This window comes from Suricata suricatta, chromosome 1 (genome assembly GCF_006229205.1).
Source record: "Suricata suricatta isolate VVHF042 chromosome 1, meerkat_22Aug2017_6uvM2_HiC, whole genome shotgun sequence".
NCBI lineage: Eukaryota > Metazoa > Chordata > Mammalia > Carnivora > Herpestidae > Suricata > Suricata suricatta.
Window position 1 is genome coordinate 70,724,155 of NC_043700.1, and position 11,892 is coordinate 70,736,046.

Consider the following 11,892-nt stretch of genomic DNA (forward strand, 5'->3'; position numbering starts at 1 on the left):
ATGGGGAGCACTGGTTAGTAAGGCTGGACGGTGAAGATCCAGGATACTTGGTTTCCAATCCTGCTTCTGCCTGGTCTGTAACTTGAACTGATTAGTGAAACCTCTTCTCAAGTGTCTATGTCCATAAAGTGGGATTCATCATCCCTGCCTTACCTTCTCTCATAGAATCATTATTTTAATGAATTTTTTTTTAAACTGTGGGAACATATACCTAAGGTAGAATTTATCATTCTAACCATTTTTAAAATTACAACCCAGTGGGATTAAATGCATTCATGTTGTTGTACAATTCCTCTTTAGAACTTTTTCGTTTTACCAACCTGAAAGTTGGTGCCCATTTAGCAGCAACTCCCTATTCCTCCTCCATGCAGCACCTGGCAACCACCATTCTGTTTTCTGTCTCTATGAGTTTGACCACTCTGTGTGCCTCATATAAGTGGAATCATGCAGTATTTGTCTTTTTGTGACTGGCTTATTTCATTTTGTATACTGTCTTCAAAGTTTATCTGTGTGGTAGCATGTGTCAGAATTCCCTCCTTTATTGAGTCTAAATAAATATTCCATTGTACATATCCCACATTTTGTTTCTTCATTCATCCATCAATGGACACTGAAATGCTTCCTCCTTTCAGCTATTTTGAATATGCGGCTATGAACATGGGTGTACAAGTATCTGTTTGAGTTTCTGCTTTTGATTCTTTTGGGTATATATCCAGAATTGGAATTGCTGGATTATATGGTAATTCTGTGTTTAATTTTTTTGATGAACCACCATACTCTTTTCCATAGCAGCTATACCGTTTTATATTCTCACAAGCATTGCGTTGCGGCTCACATTTCTGCACATCTTCACCAACATTGATAGAATTAGTTAAAGAAATGAAAAAGTCAGTATGCCACAGAGAATGAAAACTTTACATTATTGTTTTATAATACAGTATTAGAAATTGGACAGTGTCCTGCATTTCAATGGTTTTATGAAATACAATATAAAATGTGTAATATTTATCATTGGTGATGGCAGTTATGCCCTTTATCTCTTTAAAACTTTAGGTATTGATGAACCATTGCACATCAAGAGAAGAAAAGTAATAAAACCAGGTTTCATACATAGTCCATGGAAAAGTGCATATATCAGACAGCACAGAATTGATACGAACTGGAGGCGAGGAGAACTCAAATCTCCTAAGGTAACTGAACTCTTGCACAATATAACAGAAAGCACTAGTCACTGTTGGTACCTAATACACTCCTCCTGGCCAGCAGGATAACTTGATACCTATCTCCTATAGAAAGAAAACAACACATTTTAAAATAACTGAAAATGTAACTGACAATATTGCCCCATTGCTAATTTTTCCAGTCTGACAACTAATGGTACTTGAATAAAAGAGGAGTTGAATTGCATGTCATTCTATCTTAAATAAGTGAAAATTTCCGAGTATCCTGTGTCACAGAATTTTGTGTCATATGCCTAAGACTTTGCTTCCTCTGAACACATAGTTACAATGTGATTTTTTTGAGCAGTGCCCATGTTTGTGTTTTTAGTGGCTTTTCTGAGTTTTATTTCTATAAATTTAAGTGTAATACTGATTTTCTTTATAAGTATATAAAGAATGACAAAAATGCTTATGTTATACAACTGGAAAAAAGCAATTGGAGATACTGTTACATGAAAATGTATAAATTGTAACAGGCTTTTTTTGTTTTAAGTTGAAAAAGTTGATAATTATTGTTAGTTTTAGCTTTCTAGTTTGTAGGTACTTTTGTTTTTGTGTGAAAATTGCAAAACATAGATGCATTTTTTTGGTTTGAATAGATAAATAGATGATTATAAAATACATTTGTATGTCAACCATCTTTATGAGCTTTTGACTCATAAAAATCTTGACATGCTCAATTTTAATAGTTGATATCTCAAGTGTAAATCATAGAATATGGAAAAATAAAATGTTTACTACTTGATTCATCATTCGGTAAAAATGGATGCTATTTCATATTTTATATAAATTGTATTTTTAGAAATAGACTATAGATTCCTGCTCCTATTTATGACTTTATTTTTCTTTTCACCACCAGTATTTTTAAAAATGTAACATAATGATATATTTCTAATCTGCACATCTATCTTGTAGGTTCTGAAAGGACATGATGATCATGTGATCACATGCTTGCAGTTTTGTGGTAACCGAATAGTTAGTGGTTCTGACGACAACACTTTAAAAGTTTGGTCAGCGGTCACAGGCAAAGTAAGCTGACTTCTTTCTATGCTTCACATTTTGTTTAAGTCTTTGCAGGGACTGACCAGGGAAAACAAGGATTCATTTTTCACTGCAGCTCATTTTGATAACAAATATCAGAGCTTCTAATTTATTTAGTTTTTCCTGTGGCACAAAGATCATGTTTCTCAGGATAGGATGTCGTTGGTTCTTATAAATACCTTGTCCATCGTTGTGATCTGGCCGGTGTATGATTTTTACAGATGTCCTTTCTCTTTTTCTTGGTTAATTTTTCCCACCTTTACCAGCCATTTCAGTTATACTGTCTTTTAAACTTTTTCAAAATTATTATTGAGGGATATGTGTTTTTTCTGCTTTGTTTAGTCACATTAATTTAGATTTATCTCAAGCCCTGTGAGATGAAAGTTAGGCAGATACGATATATAAATAAAGGAGTTTGAAGAAAAAAAGTAGTCTAAGCAATCAGTTTCACTGTATGCAGTATTATATTTTAATGGTTCTGTAGCGAATACTTATTTTTATCTGTCCAATGGAGAATGTTTTCATGACTTAAGTAACTGACCAGCTAAAAAAAAAGTAGAGGAAAATGTGAGAAAAACAAAAAAAAAAATTGTCTCTTAAAATGTCTTATAATCCGTTGATTCTTGGGCAAGAATCTTCTAAAATGTTCCAAGTCACATGTTAAAACATTTTTTTTAAGCAGCTTCATATTTCCATAGTGTAATATTAGCTTTGGACTTATTTCAGAGTTTTAATATCTGTCTTTACTTGTCTAGAAGTACCTTGCCTGGCTCCTAACTACTGCCTTGGGGCAGATTCAGATGAAATGTGGTATTTAGCCACACCTAACACAGTTGGCATTCTTTTACTGAATCCATTCATACGGAAGAAACCAAGTTGCAATTTTAGCTTTATTTCATCAAAGAGACCAGGCTGGAGCTGTCTTACTTTAATGAGAAGTGTTTTACCTTCTACATACTTATTCCTCAGTTGTAAAAGTGTGTTTAATATATAATGCTACTGAATAAACGAAGCAACAAATAGAGGTGGGGTCATATTGATGTGAAAAATTATTTTCTGATGTGCCAAACAGTCAAATTTTGTAAATAACTTTATCCCAAATTTTAATGAGCTACTGAAATGTTATAATTAATTGTTTTCTACCCAAAAGTAATCATCTTAAGTGTTTTTCCAGTGTTTGAGAACATTAGTGGGACACACAGGTGGAGTATGGTCCTCACAGATGAGAGACAATATCATCATTAGTGGATCTACAGATCGGACTCTCAAAGTGTGGAATGCAGAGACTGGGGAATGTATACACACCTTGTATGGGCATACTTCCACTGTCCGCTGTATGCACCTCCATGAAAAAAGGTAAGGGGGAATCCTATAGTGGTTGGGAATTCTTCCCTTGTCACTTGTGAATCTGAGGCCTTTTGTGTAGAGTTCAGCTGTATAAAACTGTGTTTCTTAGAGAGATAGTGATAATGTGATGTTAAATTAGACTTTAATTATTAGACTTCAGATGTTTCTATACTAGCAAAGCAGTAGTGTATTAGCTTAAAATTGGTGGATTGTCTAAACTTCCATCTTCATTTAGTAGTATTGTTGGCTTCCTCCTTGAAACTCTATTTTCTAATCTTGGGTAGCATTTTATTGTTGTACATCTTTGATGACTCATCATCTTCAAAAATTTTCTCTCTCTCTTTTTTGTTTTCTGGTATGTATATCCCTGCAAGTGGGATAAATTCAGTTATTCAAGCTTCCGAGTCTTTTTAGTTATCCACCCACCCTACCTCCCCTCCATCGTATCCCCTTATATTCTAGGCAAAAGCCAAGGCCTGTGGGTTTTGGTTTATTCTCATTACCAGTCACCTGAACTATTGACATAGCTTTCACACTTGGTTTTCTCACCTTTTACATGGCTGACAGAGAACCCTTTTCTAATTATGATAGTGTCACTGTCCTTTGAGAGCCTTCTGTTGTCTATTGAATCAAGGAAGAAATCCTCAATCCAGTTTTCAAAATAGTTTCAGCCAAACCAGACTGCTTGCCTTTTTTTCTTCTCACTGCCTTTGCTGTTGCTTTGATCTCCTCCTACAAAGCCCTGCTATTAAAATCCTTCCGATCTTCTGTTGGCATGTCTTCGCAGTATCCCTGTTAAACAAATGTGATTTTGACTTTGTCAAAAAAAGGTCTGATAGTTCTTACCATGAATCTACTGCAGTCCTTACTTTTAATTCTGTCCACAGCATCTTCTTTATGAGAACCATTACATTAAGCAGATCATGCTATATTTGTAAAATGTGAAGAAAAGTATCTTTTCATATGTTATTTGAATCTATTTTGAACAGTGTGCTCTACTATTAAAATTTGGGAGGTTGATATTAAAAGACCTTGTATTTCAGTTTCCATTATGTTCTGACTTAAATCTCTCGGTGCTCTTATTTTCTACTCTTCCAAATGTGAAATCTATAGCCTTTCTTTATCTCTTCAGAATGACATGAAGATACCTGAGTTTTCAGCTCTCCTTTGTAATCCGAAGGCGATTGTGATGTTGGTATCACTCCAGTCTCCAGAAGAGCATAGTTTTAATAACGTTGGGCTAACTTTTTAGGGGATTACTGTTGCCTCCCCATGTGTATCTTCTAAAATCTGTATATCTTAATGCCTCCATAGCCTACTGACCATAAATATAAGCATATGCAGCCTTTGCTTGAGGATATTCTAAAACTAGTTAATTTTACCAGAATTATATGGCATAAGGCACATATCTTGAGCTGTTTAAATTCCAAATTCAGATTTGTTTTGTTAAATAACATTTATTAATTCTTCCCTAATCACAAAGAGAATATATGTTCATAATTAAAATTTTGGGAAATGGCAGAAAGAATGAAGGAGAAATATAAAATTCAAAATAGTACCACCAGAGTTCTCCCACTAACATTTTATACATGTTGCCCACATTAGAATTTTATTTCTGAAATCAAGAGCTTATTGTATATATTTAGAGCGGTAGCGGTGGCGGTGGCAGCTGCTGCTGCTGCTTCTGCTCCTCCTTTTCCTCCTCCTCCACCTACTCTTCCTCCTCCTTCTCCTCCTTCTCCTTCTCTCCCGTCTCCTTTTCCTTGTCCTTCTTCAAATACAATACAGTAGCTTTCAAACTGTCCCACAGAACCCCAGTTGCTACATAGTCCCTTATAAATGGGGGACCCAAGCAGGCAGAATTCTAGGATTCTCGGCCAGAGTAACTTGACTTGTAAATATTTATATATCTCAGTTTGACATAGATTTCTTTGAAAACAGGTGTTCCTGCTTAAGAAAAGAAAAAATATAATAACCACTGACTTTATATATCATGTTTTTTCATGCTGTTAAAAGTTCTAATACTTTTTTTCTGTTTTCCCCTTACAGAGTTGTTAGCGGTTCTCGAGATGCCACTCTTAGGGTTTGGGATATTGAGACAGGCCAGTGTTTACATGTTTTGATGGGTCATGTGGCAGCAGTCCGCTGTGTTCAGTATGATGGCAGGAGGGTTGTTAGTGGAGCATATGATTTTATGGTGAAGGTGTGGGATCCAGAGACTGAGACCTGTCTACACACGTTGCAGGGGCATACTAATAGAGTCTATTCATTACAGGTAAGAGATCCTATCTCTCTTACCCCGTAGATGCTTTACTGATGAATCATAAGATTGTTTTACTCAGATAATCACTGTCAAATAGCTGATTCAATACAGTCCAGAAAATACAGATCAGATCATCCTGTTGTTGTAGTTTAAAATTGGCATGAAGAAAACATAAATTTTGAACCCATTTAAATGATTTGTTTAAATTCTCCTGTGATCCATTTTTCCTATAAAATACAAATATTTGTCTTGGAATCTGAGACCTTGGAGCCCTAAGTTTTACTATATTAATTATTGGGTAAATAGTCTCATAGGAAAATAACCTGGATTTTAATAAACTCCCTAGCAGAGGATTAATTTGGCCAAAAGCTGCCCCTTTGCCTTGATAGCTGAAAGTTGATGGACCATGTAATTGTGAGTCCATCCCCGTTCAGGGTGGAAGTGAAGCCTTTCTACATAAAGCTGCTTTACCAGATGCTTTACCAGAACAGGGCTAGTGATTTGTAGTCACAAAGGAGTAGATTTTTGACTGAACTGATGTTTTTTGTTTACATTTGAATCTGATATTCTTGAGTAGATTGCCGTGTTTTGAAATAAATAGCTAGGTTAATAGCAAGTTTAGAAAATGGTCTTGTTTTCTTTTCTGAAGACAGCATTTTCAATGAAAACATGTGTCCATTACTTATATAGTTTATTTCCCAGTTACTGCCCATGAGTGATCAGCAGATTAGTCTCAGTGCTGACAGCTCTCTATTCTTGGGATATTTGTTTCTTAATTCATGGAATACTAACTATGTCACAAAATACTGACATATAATAAAGATGTGTTAACTTAGAAAAGATTATGAACTTGGTGGAGAGGGAATTGGCTTAAGTTGTTTTTATGTTTTGTGTTATGCTCAGAACCTTAAGGAATATGATATTCTCATTTAAGTAGACCATTAGATTGAGAGAAGAGGTAGCAATATTATTACAGCTCTTCTAGGGATTGATATTTATTGACTTTGGTATAGCTGAGAAGCTGGAGAAGAGAAACATATCACTTGCTTTTGTTATCAAAATGCCACCTCTTGTAATTTCAGATATAATTATCTATTGGCATATTTCCTAATTAGCATTTGGTTGATATAAGTGAAATTTTTATTTTACATACAGTTTTTCATAGGACTTTCTTTTAAACATCATGAGAGTTATCTCTAGTCTTTTCATGCCTTATGTGTGTTGATAAACACAGCCTTTGTCACAAGCTATGTCCATAGTTTCAACTTTCTTTTGTGAAGTAAGACTCCAATAGCAATCCTAATTGAATGATCCATGATATTTAGCTACTAAGTATGGCCAGATGATCTGAGAGTAATGTGTTCATTTAAGTGATTCATTTTGTTTCTGCATTTAGTTTGAAGCCACTGGTCATTAAAAAAAAAATAAATAACAATTCTGATAGAAGCTTCTGAGAATGTGCCTATAGATTTACTTGATTATATTTATCCTATTACCTCATTATGGTCCTGGCATTACTTGTTTCCCATGCTTTATTTTCCTCCCCTGTAGGATTAAGGTCAATAAATAATATTAAGAATATCTGTACTTCTGGTCTAATAAACTATGTCTGTTGTAGTTTGATGGTATCCATGTGGTGAGTGGATCTCTTGACACATCAATTCGAGTTTGGGATGTGGAGACGGGGAATTGCATTCACACATTAACGGGACACCAGTCGTTAACAAGTGGAATGGAGCTCAAAGACAATATTCTTGTCTCTGGGAATGCAGATTCGACAGTTAAAATCTGGGATATCAAAACAGGACAATGTTTACAAACATTGCAAGGTAAGTTCTGGCTACTCAGCTTTAGTTGTGTTCATTAAAAATGGGTTTGTTAGTCAAAAGAGAAATATGGAGCTTTTCTGTCACAAAAATAACCTCATACAAAATGAAAATGCTTATTTTGGATAAGTTTATGAGCATTACCACTCTGATTTGAAAGAATGAGGTTATGCTTGAGAAATTGTTTTAAATTTTGTTTTTAATGTAAAATTGTTTAATCACTTCCTGCATGTACAGTTAACTCTTCCTGACCTTAAAGAACAATGTGAAGAAAGATCTTGACTATATCACAGAAGCAACAGACTCCTTTTGAAGTTTTTTGAGTGATTTTTTTTAAATTTTTAATTTGTAGTCCAATTTTAAATTAAAAAGCTACATTACTGGGGGGGGGGGGGAAGCACATCTCTGATCTGATAGGAAGTGCTTTGGCCTCAACTGAGAACTTTTAACCATCTACTTAACCAGGATGGAAGGAATAATAGCACCCAGTAAAATGAAGAAAGAAACATGTGAAAGCCACTAATATTAAATGAGGCATAACAGTATTAACATTTTGTGTCATGATTAATTTCTTTTTATTGGTCTGAGTCCTTAAAATGTGTTTTTTGTTTTGTTTTGTTTTGTTTTGTTTTGTTTCAGTGAGGCCATCTGGTGGGCTGGAGTCTAGCTTTTTACCTGTTAGTATTGTCTGTTCCTCAAAGTTTTGGAATTGTGTCCATTCAGCCTTCGCCTTTGAGTGGTCAGGTCAAGGTGGTAGGGTAGTAGGTCTCATGCCCATTTGTCCATCAGCAGAACACGTAGAGTACGTGAAGCTGGGCTGTCCACATCACCACTAAGAAAGCTCTTATTCACATAGGCAGAAAACCACATGCGTGCTTGGTAGCTAGCAAAGCTTCCTGGAAGATAGAACTCTCGCAAGTCATGTTTCAGTGTACGAAGAGCTACCAGATTTTCTGACAACCCTGCTGATCCTAAAATACTCACCATTTCTAAATATGCAGCATTTTAAATATTTCAATTATTGTATATTCTAATGTAGAAGTCTACAATTACAGTGTTACTTATGCATCACCATGATTTCTAACCAGTAATTAAGTTCCTTTGGTTTTGCCTAGGTCCTAACAAGCATCAGAGTGCTGTAACCTGTTTACAGTTCAACAAGAACTTTGTAATTACCAGCTCAGATGATGGAACTGTAAAACTATGGGACTTGAAAACGGGTGAATTTATTCGAAACCTAGTCACATTGGAGAGTGGGGGGAGTGGGGGAGTTGTGTGGCGGATCAGAGCCTCCAACACAAAGCTGGTGTGTGCCGTTGGGAGTCGGAATGGGACTGAGGAAACCAAGCTGCTGGTGCTGGACTTTGATGTGGACATGAAGTGAAGAGCAGAAAAGACAAATTTGTCCAAATGTTTAGACGATATACTCCCTGCCCTTCCCTTTGGAAAAATAAAAAAAATTAAAAAAAGAAGAAAAAAAGAAAAAAAACAGGAAAAAAAGAAAGAAAAAAGAAAAGAAAAAGAAAAAAATATCCCTTGTTCTCAGTGGTGCAGGATGTTGGCTTGGGGCAACAGAGCGAAAAGATCTACAGACGAAGAAGGAAAAGAGGAAGACATGACAAACCGTAACTGACAAGAGAGGCGTCCGCTGTCTCATCACATAAAAGGCTTCACTTCTGACTGAGGGCAGCTTTGCAAAATGAGACTTTCTAAATCAATCCAGGTGCAATTATTTCTTTATTTTCTTCTCCAGTGGTCATTGGGCAGCGTTAATGCTGAAGCTCCGTTACAGATTCTGCTAGCCTGTCCTTTTACCACTGAGACCTAGAAAGGAGCTGCAATAACATCCCAACAAGGACTGGCTGACTTTCTAATTAGAGAGCATCTGCAACAAAAAGTCACTTTTCTGGAGTGGAAAAGCTAAAAAAAAAAAAAAAAAAATTACTGTGAATTGTTTTTGTACAGTTATCATGAAAAGCTTTTTTTTTTTTTTTTTTTGCCAACCATTGCCAATGTCAATCAATCACAGTATTAGCCTCTGTTAATCTATTTACTGTCGCTTCCACATACACTCTTCAATGCATATGTTGCTCAAAGGTGGCAAGTTGTCCTGGGTTCTGTGAGTCCTGAGATGGATTTAATTCTTGATGCTGGTGCTAGAAGTAGGTCTTCAATACGGGATCGTTGTCCCGCCCCGTACTGTACCCCAGTGGCCAAACTTATTTATGCTGCTAAATGAAAGAAAGAAAAAAAAGCAAATTATTTTTTTTTATTTTTTTTCTGCTGTGACGTTTTAGTCCCAGACTGAATTCCAAATTTGCTCTAGTTTGGTTACAGAAAAAAGACTTTTTGCCACTGAAACTTGAACCATCTGTGCCTCTAAGAGGCTGAGAATGGGAGAGTTTCAGATAATAAAGAGTGAAGTTTGCCTGCAAGTAAAGAATTGAGAGTGTGTGCAAAGCTTATTTTCTTTTATCTGGGCAAAAATTAAAACACATTCCTTGGGACAGAGCTATCGCCGCCTGTTCTGTGGAGAAACTTTTCTTTTTGAGGGCTGTGGTGAATGGATGAACGTACATAAGAAAACTGACAAAAATATTTTAAGAATATATAAAACAAAATAAAGTTGCTGGTCAGTCTTAGTGTTTTACAGTATTTGGGAAAACAACTGTTACAGTTTTATTGCTCTGAGAAACTGACAAAGCAGAAACTATTGTTTTTGTAGTAAAGGCGTCACACGCAAACAAATGAAATGAATGAAAAGTCAAATGGTTTGCCTCATTCTCCAAGAGCCACAACTCAAGCTGAACTGTGAAAGTGGTTTAACACTGTATCCTAGGTGATCTTTTTTCCTCCTCCTGTTTATTTTTTTTGTTGTTTTATTTATAGTCTGATTTAAAACAATCAGATTCAAGTTGGTTAATTTTAGTTATGTAACAACCTGACATGATGGAGGAAAACAACCTTTAAAGGGATTGTGTCTATGGTTTGATTCACTTAGAAATTTTATTTTCTTATAACTTAAGTGCAATAAAATGTGTTTTTTCATGTTAGTATGCCTGTTTCTTCCACTGAAGTAAATAATGCTTCATTATAAATATTTAGGGTTTGGCTCTAATATTTAAAATAGCAAAGTCTTAGTCTCTCTGCATTCTCTGTAATGTGATCCAGAGATCAACACTTCCAGGCCTGTGTCATACAGCTAAAGTAAGAATAATGTGCCACAAATGCAAATTTTGTTTATTGCACTAGACTATAAAGGAGGACACTCCACTGTGCCTATCTCTACGTGACACTGAATGTATAAATACGAAATCGAGGTCCCTCAAACAGTTTCAGAACTTTGGTGATAGTTACAACTAGAGTTCCTATTTAAAAAAAATAAGTTCATTTTTAAAATCTGACCACATATTGAGTACTCACCAGGAACTTTCTGTAAGAATCTCTGAAGCACCCACCATCCTATGAAGTAGGTACTATTAGCTCCGTTTTGAAGTTGAGGGCAGAACTGGTGCAGACGGGTTAGGCGATTTGTCAGAAGCCGGATAATTAGCAGAGCGCCTGTCACTGCCATGTTCTTTAAGAAGAAAGAAACCTAGTGGCGCCTGTGCCCCAGTCGGTCAACTTAGTCTTGGGTCATGGTCTCACGGGTCATGAGTTCAAGCTCTGCAGCAGGCTGTGTGCTGACAGCTCAGAGCCTGGAGCCAGATTTCAGAGTCTCTGTTTCTCTCTTTGTCCCTCCCCTGCTTGTGCTCTCTCTCTCCAAAATAAATAAACATCAAAAAAAAATTTTTTTTTAAGAAGAAAAAAACTTAGAATTTTGACAGACTAAAGCAGGGTTTGGGGAAAAATAAGTCATTTTTGTGGTACTTTCAGGGTCTTCCGTTGTTTTAGGCAACAAATCGAATATTAATGTGAAAAAACAAAGTTCAGCTATTCAAGTTATATAGCCACTCAAATAGCATGTTCTGTCTCCTACTCACCCCTTTTATATATTTAACATTTTATTTAATCCCTACATTTAATCCCCAGGCCATGAATGAAAATCTAAAACTTAATAAAAACAGATGCTGCTTAGAGAATACATTTCTCACAATCATAAAGTGTGTGCTCTTTACTCATAGCGCAGCAGTTCTTGAGCCTCAGACTCCCAGAGGCACTAATTTGAACATCCAGAGTGGGGTCCAAGAATCTG

General features: G+C 35.8%; 1 protein-coding gene across 5 annotated transcripts in view; it reads left to right on the plus strand.

Annotated features, from left to right (window-relative positions):
* Positions 1–10,750, plus strand: part of FBXW7 (F-box and WD repeat domain containing 7) — a 220,530-nt gene extending 209,780 nt beyond the window's left edge. For all 5 annotated transcript variants that reach the window (XM_029940109.1, XM_029940101.1, XM_029940135.1 and 2 more), the window contains 6 exons: positions 1,054–1,190; positions 2,136–2,249; positions 3,436–3,617; positions 5,658–5,883; positions 7,490–7,700; positions 8,813–10,750. In XM_029940109.1, coding sequence (XP_029795969.1) covers positions 1,054–1,190; positions 2,136–2,249; positions 3,436–3,617; positions 5,658–5,883; positions 7,490–7,700; positions 8,813–9,081 — 1,139 coding nt within the window. In that variant the 3' untranslated portion in view covers positions 9,082–10,750. The remainder of the gene's footprint in view (positions 1–1,053; positions 1,191–2,135; positions 2,250–3,435; positions 3,618–5,657; positions 5,884–7,489; positions 7,701–8,812) is intronic.
* Positions 10,751–11,892: the final 1,142 nt, after the last annotated feature.